Source organism: Leptinotarsa decemlineata, unplaced genomic scaffold, assembly GCF_025532065.1.
Source record: "Leptinotarsa decemlineata unplaced genomic scaffold, Ldec_3_MD MMD2_tig00026294_RagTag_RagTag, whole genome shotgun sequence".
NCBI lineage: Eukaryota > Metazoa > Arthropoda > Insecta > Coleoptera > Chrysomelidae > Leptinotarsa > Leptinotarsa decemlineata.
Genome location: NW_027412674.1, coordinates 12,095,546 through 12,118,455, shown reverse-complemented (window position 1 = coordinate 12,118,455; position 22,910 = coordinate 12,095,546). Strand labels below are relative to the sequence as shown.

The 22,910-nt window shown below is 33.9% G+C and overlaps 1 protein-coding gene across 1 annotated transcript in view; it reads left to right on the top strand.

The window, feature by feature from the left end:
* The window catches only part of ex (FERM domain containing expanded), a 97,012-nt gene that overhangs the window by 37,518 nt on the left and 36,584 nt on the right, over nucleotides 1-22,910 (top strand). Inside the window, exon 2 of the mRNA XM_074180433.1 lies at nucleotides 21,463-21,727. Coding sequence (XP_074036534.1) covers nucleotides 21,499-21,727 — 229 coding nt within the window. The 5' untranslated portion in view covers nucleotides 21,463-21,498. The remainder of the gene's footprint in view (nucleotides 1-21,462; nucleotides 21,728-22,910) is intronic.

Below are 22,910 nucleotides of genomic sequence, written 5' to 3'. Positions count from 1 at the left end.
TAAATATACAGGGTGTTTGGTGTAGGTGCTACAGACCAAAATTCCATTTTTTAAAATAGAACGCCCTGTATATCATTACATATTCAGATGCTACGTTAAATTCTGATATCATTTCATGTTTGGTTTTTGAAATTCGGTTACGGCGTTGTTGAGTTATTGCACTTTTCCTTAAATATAAAGTTTCAAAAAAACTTATTTACTCGTACACGAATCCAGTCTATATCTTTTATTAAATTGAGCTAGACTACTACTGAATACAAACCATTATTTTCACGATATCGATATCAGTTGAATATAATATTGAAATTCTTGAGAATGTGACTAACTTGAGGGTGAATTGCTTTATATTGCACAATTTCATCAAGTAGCTTATGTTTGTTGATGCCATAGTAACAAATGTTGTTGAATTGTATCTACTTGTCAGTTCGATTCAATGATTCTTTGCAAAACAGTAACTTTGTTCTTTGTGCGAAAACTCCAGTATGCCTTTCGCGTTTAGTCCAAGTGATTGCATTGATATGTTATTAATTTGTGGGGAATGTCAGAAAAACTGCCGTCAAGCACAACGTCTATACCAAGAACGTTTTTCAGACAGACCCATTCCGTCACGAATGACTTTTTCGAGAGTGGTAGAAAAATTGCGAACTGGGTCATTTCCTTCTACTATAAAGCATCGTCATCATACGAGATCTGTTAGAACTGAAGATTTAGAGATCAATGTGTTGGCTTTTATTATTATTCATCCACATGTTTCTATCCGTACTCTTGCAGAAGAAGTCGGTGTAAGTGAATCTAATGTACAGAGAATTCTGAAAGAAAATAAATACCACCCATTCAAAATTCAGTTGGTACAAGGTTTGAAACCCACGGACTTTGAACGACGACTTGAATTCATTGCTTGTATTCAGGTAATATTACATGAAACTCCTAACATATTCAGTCAAATTTTGTGGAGCGATGAATCGCGATTCCACAATAATGGAGTTGTGAATCGACATAACAGTCACTATTGGTCTCAAGAAAATCCCCACTGGGTCCGCGAAAGTAATTTTCAAACTACTTGGGGTATTAATGTATGGTGTGGATTGTTCAATGGCCGCATCATAGAACCTTACTTTTTCAATGAAAATCTCAATGGATTGCGATATTTACATTTTTTTAAAAATGATTTGATCCAGTTGATGGAAGATATTCCCATAGCAGAACGACAAGGAATTTGGTGGCAACAAGATGGTGCTCCTCCTCACAATTCACAGGTTGTTACTGAATATCTGGATAGAACGTACCCAAATAGATGGATTGGTAATAAGGGTCCAATTCGGTGGCCGGCTCGTTCCCCAGATTTATCACCGCTTGATTTTTTCCTATGGGGTTATTTAAAAGATATTGTTTTCACTACTCCCCCTTTGAATGTGGACGATCTGAAAATGAAAATTCGACTAGCGTGCAGTGATATTACGCCTGATATTATAAGAGCGACTTGTACGAGAGAAGTGATTCGACGTTTCGAAGCCTGTATAATATCTAATGGGCATCACTTTGAACAATTTTTATGACTCATTTCTAGGTACCTACCATTCTTATGAAATGATTTATCAAGTTATATTATTTACATTGTTATTAATTAAAGATTTGTTTTCGAATACACCTCTTTCAATTTCGCAATTGTTTCATATTCAAAATGATTCCTGACTGAATTCCACAACTCAAAATTGAAACCATTACTTCGAACACCCAAAATTTTGACTAATTCTCATGTGATCTGATGCAGAGAGAATAATTGTATGAGATATTTAAAAAAATAATAGTCGTTCTCAAGACTTTACATTTTAAGCAATAACTCAACAACGCCGTAACCGAATTTCAAAAACCAAACATGAAATGATATCAGAATTTAACGTAGCATCTGAATATGTAATGATATACAGGGCATTCTATTTTAAAAAATGGAATTTTGGTCTGTAGCACCTACACCAAACACCCTGTATATTTAAAAATGATATCAAAATATAGCTCTCATGAACTCCTAAAACTTTTGTATGAAACATTTTTGTGTATCTCCTTCAACAAACCAGATATTGCCTGTCACATAAAATGTGGGACACCCGGTATATATATATTCATATATCTTCATTTATTTTGTTTGAATCCCCATTCCTCGTCAATTTATATAATTATATTTATTGGCTGGCGCCCTCTCGGCTTACTAAAGAACATCTTGAATTTTCAATCAGATCTCAAGAATTCGAATCCACGCCTTGGTTGTGACGCAGAAATTTCTTTTTTCAAGTAAGTACGCCACAATTTTTATATATATATATATATATATATATATATATATATATATATATATATATATATATATATATATATTTGGAATATTGTATAAATATTTTTTCTATTAGGCGTTGTTATCACTATTATCTGAACATCCCTCTTAAGGGATGTTCAGATAGTATTTATATATATATATATATATATATATATATATATATATTTATATATATTTGGAATATTGTATAAATATTTTTTCTATTAGGCGTTGTTATCACTACTATCTGAACATCCCTCTTAAGGGATGTTCAGATAGTATTTATATATATGTATATATATATATATATATATATATATATATATATATATATATATATATATTTGCAATATTGTATAAATATTTTTTCTATTAGGCGTTGTTATCACTACTATCTGAACATCCCTCTTAAGAAGGTTTTTTCAATCGTCTCGCCTGAATTTCAACCGAACAAAACAACGTGAATAGGGTGTAGCAACAAAAACAGCCCACTATAAATCATTATCTTCCCTTGGAGCAATATACATCTGAGTAGGTATATAAAAGTAAAAATGCCACACCTACGTCTACACTTCACGAAACCTACACATAGCTATCGTAAAAGTGAGATTATGCATTCAAAAACCACATTTTATACAGATAAACTGCTGAGAAATCAGTAATGAAAACCTCACTTTCGGATGTTGCAAGTTTTAGATGTTTCGAAGTACTGTATTTTTTTCAGTCAGTACTTTTGACGGTTTTTTAAAGTTTGGAAGAGTACCTACCTATTGACTATCGGCAGTTGAAATTGGTCTTAGATTATTTCAAGCGTTCTGTACTTTTCTAGACCAAATCTCGAAGGCGGAAAACACTATTGAGGGAGAAATCGGGTTGATGGTGAATCACTTGAAGATTGTTTTCAGTAGTTTCTCATAAGGATCTTCACTTGAAGTGCTGTGAAGTCTATCAGATTTGAAGGTTATGTTATTCCTGTCGTTGTCATTTAGTTGAATATTTTCATAACTTTCAAGCCTGCAGTATTTTTATGAAGGGACTTTTATTATTCTAGATGGATTACGCACCTGATCATCTTTTTTGCAAATGGATAATAATGATATGTTTGTGTAAGTTATATCTTGTAACTTTCAAGCAGGCAGTATTTTCAGAAAGGACTCATTTCCAGTTTTTACCATTCTGGGTTGAATTGCACCCTGTCATCCCCTTCGCAAATGAAGGCCATCAATATGAATTCTTCGTAAGATGTCTCGCAACATACTCTGAACTCTTAACTGCCAGTATTTTTATGAAGAAGCTTTTATTATTTGCATTTCACCCGGTGAATTTTAAGCAGGCAGTATTTTTATGAAGGGACTTTTATTGATGAAGGGGTGGATTACACCCCCATTGAAATGAGGAGTATTGAGATAGTGCTTTTTGATTGGCCTCAAATTTCAATTTTATCTGTATAAGAAACAGCTATGTTGAGAGATATACTTTTTTCACCGACGCCACTGGTAATTTGGCTGCTGGGATCGAAACGGCTGCTGAGAAGTGGCAGCCAACTCAATACTGGTGGAGGAGAGTTAACTATACCACTAACGATGTTACTTCATAAATTAAAGGTTACAGGTTTTCTACTGATTTCGGCTTTATTAGTGTTATTCAAGATGAACACAACTTTATTGTTGTATAAAGTTATGAAATGATTCATATCGAACATTATATACAGGGTCTAACAAAAAGGTAGGTCATGAATTGAACCACGTATAATGAGGTCAAAAATAACTTGACTGGATATAACTCACCTTAATGCAAATGTATGCATGAGTTACAGCTCTTGGAAAGTATAAAATTAAAATCGATTTTTTTCCAATATTACATAGACATAAACTGTTCAACATTTTTTAATAAAAATGGATCCATTGCCACAAAATCTATTCAGCCCATAAAAATTTTAGGGGGGTATTGAACCCCTAAAACCCACCAAACTGTTATATACGTTACAATTGAATTAAAATTGCATCAGTACATCATTTTTGAAATTTTTTGGCACCTTACCACCGGGGTCTTTTTCATTATCTCCTTCAAAAATTATTCAGTTGGCTGTTCAACAGTTGTAGTTCCTACGGATAAATAATAAACAGTTGCTTTAACAATAAAATACTATCATATGTGAAACATTTTTTTTTACTTCGTAGCGCTGTGTCGAAAAGCCAGTTTTTATCGAGATGCGACAAAAATTTTGAGTATTCAAATTTTTATGTTATTCCCAGGTACAAAATTTACAGTACAATTCTTTAACGTCCCCTCCTCTTTATTTTTTGAAATTATTAAATGTTTCGCCATTTTGTAGTAGGTGAAGATATTAACTTCATGTTTTGGGGTTGTGAAGTATTCATCAGGAGCTTCAAAATGATGTGTCACAAGATCCCCTTTCCATTTAATTTTTTTACCAGATGGCACCCAGTCGCCATCTTGAAAGTTTCATCTATCAATTTCACTTCAAAGTAAAGTATTCAGGTATTAATTTCATTATCCCAAATTTCAATTTTTTGAGTTTACCCGATCAAGAAATAAAAGGGGGGGGACATTATAGAAATGCACTGTATGTACAAATGTTTGTTATTTCCTGAATTAAATGTTCAAAAGGGCCTCCACTTTCCTGAATACACCAAAAACCGAGTTTTTTGGAAGATCATAGTTTGCACTTTCAGAGATTCGATGCCTCAGTTGTTGTTCGCCGATTATTTTAACAGAATACACGTCTTATTTCATAAAACCCCAGCAGTAAAAGTCAATAGGGTTGGGATCGGTACTTCTGGCTGGCCAATGAATAGATGCCTCAGGGCCCCTTTCAATCCAACGTCCAGATATTCCCACATTTCGTTATCGAAATGCGCTGGAGCTCTATCCCTCGAATACCAAATATTTTGCCCCATTCTTAAATTAACCTCTTCTAAGTATTCTGGTGAATCATTTTGTAAGAAATGTAAGTAATTTGCACCATTTGAATCATTTAGAAGGAATACTGGTCCTGTTGACTAATTATTCACAATACCTGCCCGAACAATGAGATTAAAAGTATTTTGGTGCGGCAATTTAGAAGATGACTGGATTCAGTAGATCTATAAATGAATATAGTCTATGTTCTTCAATCACATTTCCACTTAATGAAGCATAAATACCTATTTTCAAAAATTGGCAGTCATATTAATGGGGAATGTTCCTCAATTTGGGTTATTACAGCAAATGCAAGTTTGAACAAAATAAAGTTGAGTTTAATTCAAATTGATGTTTCAAATGTTGGGTTTTAATTTTTAAAGGGATTTGTTTTTAATTCACATATTGGCAACAGCGCCTATATCAAGATGAAATAATTTATTCGTAACTAGATATTCTACTTTAAAAAAGGAAAATTATCTTTATAAATCGCCAATTAAGGCAAAATATAAATTATAGTTGGATATCACCTCCACAACAAAGCAACAACAATTGTTTTGTTATTTATTTATATAGAGGAAGATAGGTTAGGTGCACAAAATGTCATATGTCACAGAATGCCTCGGAATTCGGAACACAACCGATGTTGCCAAATGGTGAAATAGAAACGAATCCCTTTAAATGTTGAATGCATTATTTCATTCCTCTTTTTTGAGTATTTTAATAATTTTTTAAAGAAAAAGGTTGAAATGATAAGTTTAAAATGCGTTGTTTTAGAGCTTTTTTATGAAAACTACTTGATTTTCGTCAGGAGGAACATTCCCCATTACCTACCGTTTGTCAAAACATTCACCATGAGATGAAAAAAAAAACTATTTCATTGGAAAATATTGACAAAAATTTTAAAAAAATACGGTGATCGAAAAAACTTTTTTGAATATCCTCGCCGCCACAAGAAAATGTGTATTTCTCGGTCAAATCATGCCTTAAAGTCTTGGTAATATATTTGATGCGATAAGTTTCGATTGAATCTTTTCCTTTTTAATTAGTAAAGGATATATTAGTGAATTTTATTAGTGTTGTCAAAAAAATTTAAATGTTTAAAAACATTTATAATTGATTATACAAGTATGTTACTTGGGTGGTTTTTAGAATTCTATATTAATATATATCTATATTAATTCATATATCATGACACATGCGCCCATATTGGACACGTATTTATGGGTGTTATAAGTAATAGTTTTAGAATGTTGACATAATAAAAATTATTTTTTATCTGAAATACCAGTAATTTTCCCGGTGTTTTGTAAACTTTTTATAAAGTTTCACAAAATATGCTACCCATTTAGTTTAATTTTGTTTCAATCTAAGAAATGCAATAATAAATTCTTGACAAAAAACAATAGACTCACAATTATAAAACCTTATAACGTTTCAACTGATTTCAAATTCATCGTGATCACTTCGAATCACCATCAGTTTATTTTCTCATCGGCCCCGAATGTTCATTAATTGATCTTGTTTTGATAGAAGGAAACATTATTCAAAGATGAGACGGTGGGAAATCTGGTTATCGCACCGGATATACAGCAAATTTGCAAAACTGGTTCAGTCACTTTAAATGATACTTCGGTCGTCGTAAAAAACACACACCTTGATCTCTCTGTGATATTCTCATCCGGAATGAGTAATTAATTTGAAAGATCAATAAAAAACCCCGGAGAGGAGTTGAATAATTGTGATACTTTGTTAACTACCCGTAATAGCAGCAAGTAGCGACACGTCTGGATTCGCACAATTACATTTTTCAAAAGTTTTGTCCGTAGCTCAATATCTCAAATATTTATTCTACTATTTCGTGGTATACAGTGTATCCGCAAAGTATGGAATAAATTCGATACTTCCAAAACCAAAGGTCGTTTTACAAAAACCTGAAACACGTCGATTTTTATTTTCAATATTCTACATTTTACAAAAAAATTTCATTATACAGGGTGATCCATATTAATGTGATGACGTCATCGGTAATTTTTTGAAACGTAACATCCTGTATTTGGTATCAGTTTTCGATAATCCGTAACTTGCCTGGTTCACATGTACTCGATTTAGCTCTTTTTGGTGACATTTTTTTACGACCAAGATGTCATTCGATTCGTATTTTTGTCTAGAAAGTTTAAGGAAAGGTCCGAAAACGCGCCGATAAAAATTACAAAAGTTATAAACAATTATGTGAAAAAAAATGGGGCTTTAGTTTTTTCTTAATATCTCGGAAAATTTTCAAAATTTTGGAAATTTGAAAAAAGATTTGAAAAGATCAATGAATTTGCGTAAAATAAGTCCCGACTCCCGAAACTGTATATCGATCATTTATAATTTTTACAGAGCCCTGAAAATAGAGCCAAAAGCGGGTAGTCTGGCTTCCGCGCGCCTTTCGTCACTCTGACATAAAAACAAAAAAAATTATTTAAACATATTAAATGTAAATATTGAGGAATGAAAAAAATCATGTGATGTTGGGATACATCAATAAACAATAATCCGCAGTCAAAAAATTTTTATCCCAATTTTAACGTTAATTATATATTTGTTAATTAATAACTTTTTCTGAATTGAAAGTTATTATAAAAATCCCTATAATTAATAAACTAAAACCTTGGCATTTTTTTCCTTTGGTGAAGTTATCCTTAATAGACAAAAAAATAGATTACTGTTGCCAAAATAAAAAAATTGTTATTTTCTATTTTTTTATTAACAATTAAAAATTATAATTTTATAAAAAATACATTACAATTTTTTTAATTTTTTTATTGTTTCAATGTCTCATGGCTAAAACTGGTTTCCAACTAGTTTTTCAGGAATAAATGAACAGTTGTCAGTGACTTGGATCATATTCAAAATTCAATAAATTCGTCACAACATAAACATTATTACGATGGACTTTAGGAAAGTAAGGTTTTATTTCATCGTCACAATATCGAAAATGAGAAATTTTTGTATCAGGAAAAAGTAAATTCCAGTCCTTTAATCTAGACCAGGGGTCTCCAAACTACGGCCGGCGGGCCAAATCCAGCCCGCCAGTGTCATCAATCTGGCCCGCGACAGCCAATGATTACCTATTTGTTGTTACTATTGCTGTGATAAGTTGAAGAAGAAAACACAGAATGATAATTACTCGGTTTTATTTACTTGCAAGGTAAAACTTAACGACAGAAATGATGACAAAGAAAACTTAACTTAAGTATCTAAGTTTAAGCATATTAATAACTAACAAACAATTGAAATGAATCACAGTAAAAAAGAACACTAATGAGATTTATGTAATTGTGATTTTCCACCGAAAATACTTTGTAGTTGTGCATCAATTTTACTTGTACCAATTATCAAAAGAGATTCAAGATGCTCATCGGTTAATTGAGATCTGTAAACATTCTTTGTGTACTTCATCTTGGAAAACGTTTTCTCACACAAGTAACTAGTACCAAAAACAGAAAACAACCTACGAGCAAATTTATGCAAATTATCAAATTGTTCCAGTGGAAGACTCTTATAAAATTCCAACAAAGATGAATTTTGATATTTGTTCTTAAGCATATCACTGCACCGTAAATCAATAATTTCCATTTGGATTTCCGGAGCCAGGGTTTCAATGTCAGAATCAAAAGGATTTTGAAAAAGCTTGATTTCATTCGCAATGACATCAAAATCTGAAAAACGAGTATCAAAATTTATCTTCAAAGCACTCAACGTTTCGATTGCAAAATTGACGGGAAATTCAGTCTCTGTAGTGTGGCTGAATATTTCACATGTTTCAAAATGTGTGAAACAGTTTTTACGTAATTGCGATTGAAATAGTATTATTTTCTGCCTGAAGGATTTGATATTGGTGTATAAATCAGGGAGAAGCTGATTTTCTCCTTGCAATCTCAAATTCAGTTCGTTCATATGATTTGTCAAATCGACATAGAAGGCTAACTTCCAGATCCATTCACTATTTTCTAAATCGGCAAAAGGGCGCTACTTCTCATTTAAAAAAAATTCGATCTCTGCTCGAAGTTCAAAAAAGCACATAAGGACTTTTCCTCAACTAAGCCAGCGTACGGCAGTATGATATGGTAAATCATTTTCTCCAATCTGTTGAATAAACTCGCGGAATTGTCGGTGATTCAGCCCAGTGGATCTGATGAAGTTAACAACTGATATGACTGATTTTAGAACTTCAGACATATCCAAACATTTTCCGCACAAGGACTGTTGATGAATGATGCAATGTAAGACTAATGGTTTTGAACCACAGCGTGAAACCACTCCTTTATTTTTACCATACATATTTTTGCCTCCATCAGTTGTTATGAATTTCAAATTTCTCTATCGAAGGTTCTTTTTATTAATGGCATTTTCAACTCCCTTAAAGATATCTGCCCCAGTTGTCGTGCCGTGAATACTATCAATATCAAGAAGTTCTTCATACACTTCATAGCTTTTATCTACTCCGCGAATAAAAATCAACACCTGAGCAGTATCTGACACATCCGTTGACTCATCCAATGCTAGAGAAAACCACTCATGATGTCCATTTTTGTCAGACAGTTGAGATGATATATTTTCTGCGATGTCTTGCACCCTCCGAGCCACGGTGTTTGCTGACAAACTGACACTTTTAAATAAATTTACCTTTTCGGGGCATATTTCTTCGGCTACTGCAATCAAGCATTCTTTTATCATTTTTCCATCGGTGAATGGTTTGCCACTTTTCCGTTTTCAAGAGCCACACGAAAGCTGGCGCGAGTTGCAGACTCTTGTTCAGTATTCGCTTTGGTAAACAAAGATAGCTGCGATTTGAGTCCGCGTTTCAAAACTTCAAATTTTTCCTTCCGCAAACTTCCTGTATACTTGGAGAAACTTTGAAGATGTTTCGATTCATAGTGTCGTTTAATGTTATAGTCTTTGAGAACAGCTATGGTTTCATTACAAATTAAACATAGCGCCTTATTACTAGACTCAATCACAAAATACTGAAAGTTCCATTTTTCTTTCACTGTCGTTTTTTCGCTTATTTTCCATACTAACAAATCACACATAAAAACAATAAGTCAAATCAAAATACTTTTATTGACGGGTGTTACTTTATTTCACAATAGACAGTTTGGCTCCCTTCGCCTTTCCTACGCAGACTAACTCGCAGTTGCGCCGCTAGCCTTTTTATATACAATTATTACTGACATCTCGAGGTGATCGAAATACACTAGCTAGAACCAGAACTTTCTCGAACCAACGCGGTAATTCCAAATATTTAATTACGCCTAATGCCACCTAGCGGGTAGCTGAAAAAGATAGTACATAGTACCACTACTCGCCACTAGATGTCGTTAAGTGTCACAATACACAATAATAATTGAAATGCAAAAAAAGCGTAAGTTTGCTTAGGTCACGCACTTTGCGACTATCCTAGTCTATAAATATAGTCAAGGGCAGAAATTGGCCCTTGGAACAAACTGAAAAAATCATTATGGCCCGAAGGCTTCAAAGTTTGGAGACCCTGATCTAGACCCCCAAAAGCTCAGCCTGTTCATTTAGACAAATTCAAATCACGAAGTAAATCGTTTAAATCACTTTGTGTCAATAAGTGCGGTTCTTTTGAAGTTTGCGGTTCATAACTTGGGTCACTATCTTCATATTCCTCATGCGAACAAGTTCTGCCAGACTGGAATCCCGACTTTCTGTTCGATTTGGAGGCTTCAGCACAAGCAGTTCGGCAGTACGTAGGATGGGTCTGTTGGCCGAAGGCAAGTTTGGATACTGGATAGTATGTTTGAACTTCGTTGTAATTCCTTTTATTTTTGTTTGACTCAAATAAAAGCCCAAATAATGGACGTCTCACACACGTCACACAACATTTATCTGGGACCCAGAATTTATCTTGATGCTGCACAGTAAATCCAAAATATTCTTAAAAGCACTGTTCAATTGATGGGGGGAAATTTCGACGCTGGAATGTAAAAGCTGATTCTTTAGACACATAAGAAAACTGTCAGGGTTAGTAGAACACTATCGTTGCATATTTGCGATGTTCCTAACGAAAATAAAATGTATGTTAGCTTATGCAATAGCTATACAGCCGCCCAAATGACGTATATTAGGTCAGAAATGAATATAGCTGTCACAAAAAACTGGATGTGGATTGAAACAAAATTATTATATATTTATAATGGGGGTAGGCCAACATAAACAAAACACATCACAAAGTTCATGTGACAAAAACACTGTTTACCTGTGTTTTTTGAAGGAATACTATTTGCTGAAATAAAACAATATATATTCGATGGAGCATACCGAAAATTTCTTGAAACAAGGTCATTTTTGAATTAAACATATCTCGATGAATCGGTACGTTTTTTCAAGCATTTCATTGATCAGTTTGGTTGCCATTGTTTCGAAAATGGTAAAAGACTTGAATAAAAGAAAACAAGTTTGCAAACAGCTATGGATTCAACGTCCTACGTTGAGAAGCTGCTACCGTGTTTGGATACCGGTTATAATGCAAGTCAGAAAAAGACGATAAAAATTGAATTTGCCTTTCAGATGAAATATCTAATGTTGTCTTCTGTAAGCGATCCGCGATGAGACCAGACGGAAAATATGGATCGATTTTTAATGTCCAACGCAATAAACTAATGTTTATAGGTTCGTTTGCAATTTTGAATAATTCATGACCGACATAGTGGCTACCACATTCATTCATACCATTTTGAAAGGGTTCAAATTCTTATAATGAGGAGAACGGAGCAGGTTAGGAACGGGTTCAGACAATTTAAAGTGGTTCAGATATTAGTATTATCTCCGAACTAACATCATTAATGTAAAATTGCAATAATATAACCCAAGTTATCCAAAATTTTCCTATAAAAGTCAGTTTTTCCGCGGTGTGTACGTGGATTGTTAAAAAAATAAGGTGAATGTTCAAATTTCACTGACTACGTACATTCGATTAGGTGATTTTTTATATTGGTATAGTCGAAGTAAACGATATTGTGAATATTTAAAGATTGCGGCACTCTCAAAAGCCAAAAAAACCAATACATAGAAATGAATCGATATATGATGGAATCGGCCGATACTTGATAAAAATCCATAACTAGCGTATTTTAAAAACACTTTATTATGAGATTTTCACTAAACAATTTTACAAAAACGCAACACGTGTTTCGTCATACAATGGCTTCTTCGGGCGAGTGAAGATACGCCCGAACGAAACACGTGTTGCGTTTTTGTAAAATTCTTTAGTGAAAATCTCATAATAAAGTGTTTTTGTAATACATCAGAAATGAACCGGCTGCGAAATAGTCCACGTGGACTGCAGAATTGGCGGTTTGTATTGGATAATTTTTACTAACTGAGTTTTATGATTGGCTGAGGAGTCATAAAATTAAATTTGAAGTCATGTTACGGTGACGAATAGAATGCGAGCTGTCGTGTTGTCAATGTTCAGTTCAGGGACTGATCACGATTTGAGAGTTGAAATTCGATATTGGTGCAGTTATAATTACTAAAAATTTTTGTTATCTGTTTAAAATGTGGCGTCCTTGTACAAGTACTAATAGTAATAACGAGTGTGATAACAACGCAGACTTTTTCCTGTGCAGTGATTCCAATAGCGCTGGTGAACAATACGAAAAAGAGATACCAGTGAATTAGATTCAGATGCATTTGAATATTGGAACACAGTGAGTACGTTTCAATGTATATAAGAATCTACATCTCAAGTTTGGTTCCGAGGGAAACAAGCTATTACAAGCAGTATCAGATTCGATAGAAATTATTTTCTCAACTGTACGTAAAACAAACCTTATGAACGCAAGACGGGATGAGATACAGGATTACCAAATTAGATGTTCATCTAATAAAATTCATTGAAAAAAACAATATAGGACTTTTACAAAAGCAATGAGATTGCTACAACTAAAAATTTAAGGAAGAAATTGAATACTTCCGGCCATAACGTGCGCTGCTGTGACAAAACTCTTCAGAATTGGATAAAGAAACAAGGATTTAGATTTAAAAGAATAAACAAACGTCAAGCAGTTTTGGAAAGCAGAAGAATAGTGGAATTGTGTAACAAATACTTACAACAAATGAATAAATATGGACAAGAACAACGACAAATTTTCTATTTGGACGAAACTTGGTATGACACTCACGACACAGTTACGAAAGGTTGGACTGATGGATCGAGAATGTGTACGCCTAACATCCCTGCAAATGAAGGACCGACTAATCATTGTGCTTTGCGGAGGAAGTAAAGGATGGGTTCCGAATTCTTTGAAATTATATGGAAAAAAACTTGAGGACTGCAATGTTGACTATCATAAGAATATGGAAGCAAATATTTTCGAGGAATGGTTTGAAAATACATAGATCCCAAATTTGGATGCAAATAGTGTAATAGTTTTTGACAATACTTCCTATCATTCGCGACAGCTCATCAAAGTACCGAATAAAAATTCGAGGAGAGATGAAATACAAAATTTTTGAATGGATAACAATTTATATTTTGAAGAATACTATACCAAAAACCAACTACTTGAAGTTTTACAGACAAAATCATTTGAAAAAGTGTATGTCCTTGAGAGCATTGCTGAAAAGTATGGATACACCATATTGAAACTTCCCTCCTATTTTTGTGTTTTCATCCCCATCTAGTTGTTTTGGGGAAAATTGGAACAATATATATATATATATATATATATATATATATATATATATATATATATATATATATATATATATATATATATATATATATCAAAAATGAAAGAATTAGTGAACACAACACTCCACAAGTGGGGCAAACCGCGGACACGTGTTTCTGGCTATTGGCCTTATCAGCGCGGTACAGCCAAGTGTAAAGATGGGCAACACTTGTTTGCCGACAGCAGGAAACAACACAAACGAACGGAGTCAACAACAGGAGCCAACCGCACATTTGTGGTTCCAGTTAGAAGACCTAGAATTTCCAGGCTACATCTAACATGACCACGTAGGCAGCTATAGCTACCTGCGTGACATCCGGGTCCAGGATATAAATACAAAGAGATATTTTATCGAGTGGGTATGATGTAAAAATCAAAAATGAAACAATTAGTGGACACAACACGTGTCCGCGGTTTGCTCCACTTTTGGAGTGTTGTGTCCACTAATTGTTTCATTTTTGATTTTTATATCATACCCACTCGATAAAATTTCTCTTTATATATATATTACAATGTAGGTTTTCACGGATGGTAGAATATGAATTGTTGTTTTTCCGGGTGTTCATCTGTTGTGTACTATTCGATAGTCGACGTTCCGCCATCATCTCAGATGGCATTATCAAGACGAGTTACTGCTTCGCTTCGAGAGGTGTAACTGATGTTAGGTTCTTCTTGTGGTGTTTTTATATGGTTTCGCATCGCAGGTAGGAGAACCGCCAAAAGCCATCAACAACCCTCAGGTGGAAAAACAGGTAACAAATCCATACAACTTACGCAAGCGAAACCATATAAAAACACCAGAAGAAGAACCTAACATCAGTTACACCTCTCGAAGCGAAGCAGTAACTCGTCTTGATAATGCCATCTGAGATGATGGCGAAACGTCGACTATCGAATAGTACACAACGGATTAACACCTGGAAAAACAACACATCATATATATATATATATATATATATATATATATATATATATATATATATATATATATATATATATATATATATATATATATATATATAAAATATATATATATATATATATATATATATATATATATAAATAAATAGATAAGTACTTCTTGATCACTCCCATATTGATTTCAATTTAAGAGCCACCGGTAGACAGCTGTTTCAGAACATTGGGCATCGTCAGTACCGGGCAGGCGGTCCTCGATTGAAGACAAAATGAGAAAAACCAAGAAAGTACTTGATGAAAATAGCTGCGTAAACGCAGGCGAAACATAAGTGGAACCACCTATTGGTGTGACACCCAAGTCAACTTGCCAAGTTTTTATGTCAGTATTGGTGGTTTGACCAATCAACCGACAACTGCGGTTGATTGGTCAAACTGCGATTACGCAGCTAGTTTTGTCAAGTACTTTCTTGGTTTTTCTCATTTTGTCTTCAATCGAGGACCGCCTGCCCAGTACTGACGATGCCCAATAGGCTGAAACCGCTGTCTACCGGTGGCTCTTAAATTGAAATCAATATGGGAGTGATCAAGAAGTAATTATCTGTTTATTTTTTGATTTTCATGGAATTGTTTTCCAGCAGCTTCACTGCATTAACCTGTCTAGATTTTTTATATATATATATATATATATATATATATATATATATATATATATATATATATATGTATATATATATATATATATATATATATATATATATATATATATATATATATATCATCACTAAAATATTGCATGGTTTTTGTGATTCTTATATAATCAGAAATGATTATTGGATAACGAAATTAGTTATCTCCCTAACTATATTATTAAAGGGAAGCTGTTGGAATGTAGGTTGCACTATACCGTTCACTTAAACTATACTTTTTAAACACTTTCGGGTCATTCTAAACAACATATAAAAAATTAAAATTGACGAGCCGATTGTAAATAAACCCCTCTCCATTTATCGGACTATTATACGCATGTAATAACTTCATAATTGACTATGTAAATTCATCCTGGCCTATGAGAATTTTACGCTTAGTAATGAATACTATTTGAGTCAACACTCTCTGAACTTTTGAAAACTCCGTGTAAACGTTGATTTTCCCAGGTGTCTTCAAAAATGGTACGAAAACAAACATCGCTGGTAGCAAAATTCTTACGAGTGTAAATATACACATCATATTTATACACAAACACACGCCCAGGTTGACTATTGAAGGTCATCAGGTAACATTCCTCACGTCTACGACCGGCGCCCATCGATGATCGCGTTCGTAAATTTATTATTATTGAGCACTCGGCGTTGATTGGATTTCGGCTGGACTCAAATTTCCTTTTTTTTGTAATTTTCGACAGCTCAAGATTGATAGCATAGCACGTTGTAAAAACGGCAGCTGTTCAGAACAGATTTCGTTTGGGGTCCGTGCACCCAGGAAAATGAATTAATAGATAGTAAAAAAAATATATCAATCAATATAATTTATTGTTTTTAACAAATAAACAAAATTAATATATGAAAATATATATGAAAAACATGCATATGTATGTTTCTCAACATATATTGTAACCAAAGGAGTCAGGGACACCCACTGAAGACTCTAGAGTTGCGTATGGGTTTCCCAGACGTTACGTTACGGTATAACAGTGTGGACAGTATATCAGTATAGACGGTATAACAGTATAAAGTATAACTGTCAACATTCAGGCTCTATCACTGCAGCTTATGTAAATATTGTAATAAAATAACGAGTGAAAAATTTCACAACATCTCAGGAAAATTCATAGCTAGATCACCCTGTACATGTCTAGAAGTTGACATAATTGACATAAAACAAGTACGAAATAGCGGGAAATTCAAAATTCAATATTTGAATTCTAAAAATTTATTATTTTCATAAAACAGACAAACGGCAGGGTATGTTAATTAATGTCAATTGAAAACAAAATTATATCTGTTGAACAAAATTAGAAGAGACATCATAAACTTGTTGTAAATATTTATAAATGATAAAAAGTTTGACAATTATTGTTGTATACCGTTTCCCTAGTTACGGGCATGAAATGATGCTAACGAAAAATTCATATGTTTAGACATAAGTGAGGTTAAACATGTATTCACATAAATGTTAAGGAAAGATGTATCTAAATTTAAAAATAAGTAGCAAACTTGTTGAGGAAATATATTATATGCGAGCGCTTTCGATAACAGGTTGTGCTATCATCTTCATGGCTCTACTCAAACTGGACGTTTTATCATCTTGTTTGTTCTTTTATACGGTTAGAACGCCTTGGTGCAGGTATTTGTCCTCTCCTTTCATCCGGACGTTTCTTTAAATTTGAATTTGATTGAATTAAAATATACTGTATTGAGGCTCTCGACATCCCTTCTAGTGTTAACACTGTCGTGTATCATTTCGCTCAAAAATATTTTAGATAAATGTGGTTTAACATGTGGTTTCATGTTCCACGAATCAATTCTAGAACTGAACTGACTTTTTATCTACCAAATTCTAGAACAAACATATTACTCAAGTCACCAGTTGTTGCAAGGAGCAAACTTAACAATGAACTCTGTGAAAATCTCGACATTTATTATGAACCTATTGGTCAAGTTAAGAACCACGTTAAGAAACTTTTACACTCTAGTCAAAATACATGAGCCCAAATTGAAAGTTATTCCACCATGTGTGCTTATTACTACTACTGTATTACTGCTGAATTATGCTTTTTTTGTAATACACCCTGAACTATGTTTTTACTCTATATCTGACTTATGGTTTTTTTCAATTACTCTCCAAGCTTGCTACACACAAGTGTTCCACCTAATTTTTTGCTTAACTCTCATAAATGTTTACTTTACTTTGTTTTTTGTTTACTCGCTTCAGGTGTTTCTAATTGATAAATTAGTATTGTATTCATGTATATGTGTATATATGTTTGTATATATGTATGTGTATTGTGTGTATATAGGCAGATATAAACTGTAACATGCTTGTTAATAAAATTAATATGTCTTGTTATTGGGATTTATTCCTGTTTAGACATTAAAAAAAAAGTAAAAAACGTCTACAATAGTTGGATATTCACAGTAAAAATGAGTACATGTTCTCTTTCACGTTCAACGAAGTGTGGTGGTTTTTGATATTTAGTTTCGTAGAGTCTCTCATGTCATCTGAATCTCGTGTTTTGAAATATCGCCCGGTTTGACCAACAAATAGTTGAGACAGCATAGAGCGTGGTTTTTGGACAGACATTTCCTTTTGGAAATCCTGCTAGGATTTCCAAAAGGGGGGCTTGAGTCCTCGAGAAAAGTGAGAGAACGGAAATAAGGGGACAAGTGAGTGGTACACCACTTCAAATAAACTGAAATAAATCTCACAACTTGATGAAAAATACACTGGAGAATCTATTAGAGAAAAATTATGTAGTCAAAGCCACACAACTACAGATGAGGGCGTGGACAGTTTGTTATCAAGCTGGCGTGATAAGGAAACCTTTGATAACATTGATAAGGAAACCTTAGATAACATTCTAAGTAATATTCAAAGCAAGATTTCTCAACTTTCAACAGACAATCAATCAACCTTCTCTTTTTACTTTACTAGAAACTTGCATACAAATTCCGAAAATTTCCCGAAAAAATGTTTGAGGTAATAGAATCAAAGAAAATATATGAATGAATTTAAATCTATAAGAAACCTCGATTCATTATGAAATATTATAATTTATAAATTCCCACGTCTAAGTATGAAACACTAACATGTTTCCATTGTGTGTAATGTTGAGGCCAGTTCTAGGTTGAGAATGCAATCTTTTCTATAAAAAAATTGATTCGAACTTTGTCTTCTTCGTTGATATTGTTCATCAGGAAAGTATAATTTATTCGTGTGTACTTCTATAATTTTTGAAACTATCATTAATTAAATGTTAATAATAATTAAGTTGTTTTATACAGTTGCTCAATGAATTAGTGTTTATTTTCTCAAAACTAATTGAAGGAATTGACTGATACAAAGAAACTGCCTTTTTTGAGTGAAGTAAAAGGAAAGAAGAAATAGCCCAGTCAAGTTAGGATTTGACAAGGCAAACATTCTTACTGGCAATTTTCTTTTCGAATTCTGTTGTTGCGTCATTCGCCACCTTGAATTTAAGGGTATATTTTTATCAATTGAATAACTCGTTCATTTTCAATTTTACACGGAAAATAGTTGTTAAAAAAATTATTCAAAATCAAATTTCATACAATTTTAAGTTTTATTTCTCTCTTCCACTCATTTGTAAGAATCCGTTTAGTATATAATAATAATAATAATAATATGTTTATTATTTACCAAAAATTCACAACCAATATTAAGTTTCAATAAAAAAAAACTAGGTAAATAAAAGGTGAGAGTTCAGTTTTCTCTCAACACCAGGAAGATGGGTAGCAAATCCATACTGATGGGTAGCAAATCAAATTTTTTCAAGTAATCTGAAAGTCTCTCATACATGGCTCGTTCGAAAATTTTTGAAAAGGAACTGAGCACCGCTATTCCCCTATAATTGTCAATATTTTCTGGATCACCTTTTTTGTAAACAGGTATTGTCTTCGACACCTTCAAGGCAGTGGGAAATTTGCCATTTTCAGACATATTCATTAGTTTCGACAAATACGGTGAAAGGAGATCTTGACATTTTTTTTTGAGTTCCATAGGAGTTTCGTCAATACTAAGAGATTTCTAATTTTTTAGTCCACATATGATATTTTTAATCTCATAATCAGAAAAAGGTAAGAAGTAGAACGAATTGGGAACATGTATCCCTGTTGTGCCGGTGTTTTGTACAGGTATTTTATAAACCCTGGCAATTTTATCTTGTATAGATTTTGCAAAATATTCCGCAAAAATATTTGCAACTTTGATAGGATCATCAAGTATATCATCCAATTGATATTCGTTTCACTCCTGTAGATTGCCTGTTAAGTTTCATATTGACTATTTCCCAAATCTTTTTATTTCTATTGCTAGAATCATTTATGAGGGAGGAATAATATTCCTTTTTTTCCTGGCACAATAACACTTTTAGTTTACGCTTCCTGGTTTCGTAATTCAAATGGATTGTCTCATCGGAAGTATTTTTCCTGTCCCAATTCATCTGTTATCAAATTACCTAATTCCTCTATAATTTGTCGCGAAGGATTATAACTCTTAGTTATTCTACTAATGTTCAATAGTTTCTTAGGATGTGATACTTGATAACACCATTGGAAGTGTTTCCAGAAGGTATCGAAGGCAATATCTATCTCATCAAACGTATTTAGTTCAATGATTTCCCTATTAAACAAAAATTCGAACTCTGATACAGTGTTCGGATTCAACAAGCGTTTTTCAATTTTTTTATCAGTTGAACTCACCTGTTCCACCCTTGGCCATTCCAACATTTGGGCTAAATGGTCTGAGAATCCCGGATCGAAACTTTTGACTTGATAGATGGATGAATTAGAAATTACATATTCTAAGTTGGTTGCAGATGTAGTACCATTTTGGTGAGTCCTTATTCTAGTTGGAACTTTAATATGACTGATCAAACCAAATGACTCAATGATGTCAAATGAAAATTTGGTGTCATTACAATTTATTTTCAATCCATCTATATTGAAATCGCCACAGAGTACCATCCTTTTATATTTCTTTGTTACAATAGCCAAAATAGCTTCAAGTCGATAGAAAAAGTCCTGGGTATTTGAGGAAGGAGACCGATATATCACCATAATAATCATGGAATCACTCTTATAACCAACCGCAGATAATTCAAAGCATAGATCTTCCGCGAAAACTTGTAAATCCGCTACTCCCTGATAATCTCGCATTATTCCCTCCCTAACATAAATCACCGACCCTCCATGAGGGTGTTGAGTCCTACAGTATTGAGACACTTTTTTGTATCCATTACGGGTTATCAATTCTAATTTAGACTCGTCCAGCCAATGCTCCGTCATACATAGAAAATCTGGTACCACCTCATCATTTAGAATATCAATAAAGTCTGTTTTATTACTTAAACTTTGGACATTCACATGAATCAGCGAGAAAGTAACCAGGTTCAACTCAATGCCACAAAAACCCAGGCATCGGTTTTCTCCAAGAAGATAAATATCTCCGAACCGGATATAATGGTGTCAGATCTGACAATCCTGCTTTCTGCTTCGATAAGTTTGTTGGGGTTTGAAATGGGCACCAATATGACTTGGCACAATCACGTCGCTGGAATTGCAAAGGCTGCTTCTCAAAAGCTTGGAACACTGTTCCGAACCAGAAAACTGTACCACCTCAGCAACTTTTGATGCTTTACAAAGCTCAGATAAAACCTTCTTTGGAGTATTGTTCTCATGTATAAAGCTCTGCCCCCAAACACAGAAAAGAGCAATCCCCGTGATTTAATCTGTTCGTGTTCTTTCATTAGGTTGTGTAACGTTCTTGAGAGAGTCTACTAAATTGTTTTTTTTTATATATAATGAGGTTATTTTTGTTTTTCAGGTGAGCGGGCGCCCTCCCTGAAGAGATGAGCGGGTCATGCGCGCCGGTCTGTGCACGGTGAGCGCCCCTTTGGCCGCCTGCAGAACGGCAGCAGTGCTCCCCCCATCAGCTCGATTTTTGGCCCTCCACCTGCTGAATCAACAAACTCTCTACTTCATAGTTCAAGCAAAATCCAGAGTGAGAGAGTTGTATCATCAGACATGTCGCCACTTCGCCCAGCTGGGCATGCTAGATACGAACCTGTTTGGACTGTCGCTTATTTGTGGTAAGGAATTTTTGCTAATTGAAACTCACGAAACGTGTTTGATTTTTACTTGAACAAAAAACATTTTTATAAATTTACAGCCGTTCAGAGACTTCAGAGACTTTAAATGATAGTGATAGGTAGTAACAGATGACTGTACGTAAATATCAGCTCAGAAATTGGTTTGGAAAAGTGAACTGCTGGAAAATATTTGAAGTGCGTGGTATCAGTTATTCCCAAAAATAATGCCGAAAAACAAACAGTAGTTGAAATTATATCAAGAACAAAAATATCAAGGGACTTACTTTTGATTCCTCGTTTTCGTCCGCGTGAAGAATGGCGTTGGAAAGATACCTTTCTGAGGAGTATATTCCGGACGCTCCATTGAAGGTGATTTTCGCTCTTGATGATGACATTCACAGAACACGCTTTTTTCCAAAAAGATAAATGTCTCCGAACCGGATATAACAGTGCCAGGACAGAAAATTTCACTTTCTGCTTTGATAAGTTTGTTGGAGGTCAAAATGAACACCAATATGTCTTAGCACAATCATGTTGCAGGAATTACAAAGGCTGCTTCTCAAAAGCTTGGTACACTGTTCCGAACTAGAAAACTGAACGTACCTCAGCAACTTTCGATGCTGTAAAGAGCTCAGATCAGAACTTCTTTGGAGTATTGTTCTCATGTATGGAGCTGCGCCACCAAGCATACCCTGAAGCTGAAAACATTCAGAAAAGAGCCGCCTGATTGGAGAAGCGAACATTACGTGCAACCTTGATACTCTGGAACATCGAAGAAAGGTTGGAGATTTGTCTCTCTTCTATAGATACTTTCACGGGAGGTTTTCAAGTGGCACATTTGATTCCACCAAGAGCGTTACATACCAAAAATAAGCTCATTGTTTTGAGGTTCAACTTCAAACTTCACAGTTTGAGAACTTTTTCATTTGGATAACTGCGTTCATGTGGAATAAACTACCTGGGAATATTTCTCCAAATGAATTTAATCTCGTTCTAATCATCGTGATTTGTTTTGTTAAGTCAAAAAAAAAGCTTTCTACGACTAGATTGCCTAGTATTTCGAAGCAGGTGTCATTAGTGATAACTCATGGGTTCAAAGTCATACATCCTTTCAGTACGTCCTTTCAGTTCAGTTCTTTTAATTATACAGGGTGTTAATTAAGTATGTACTATAAATTCAACA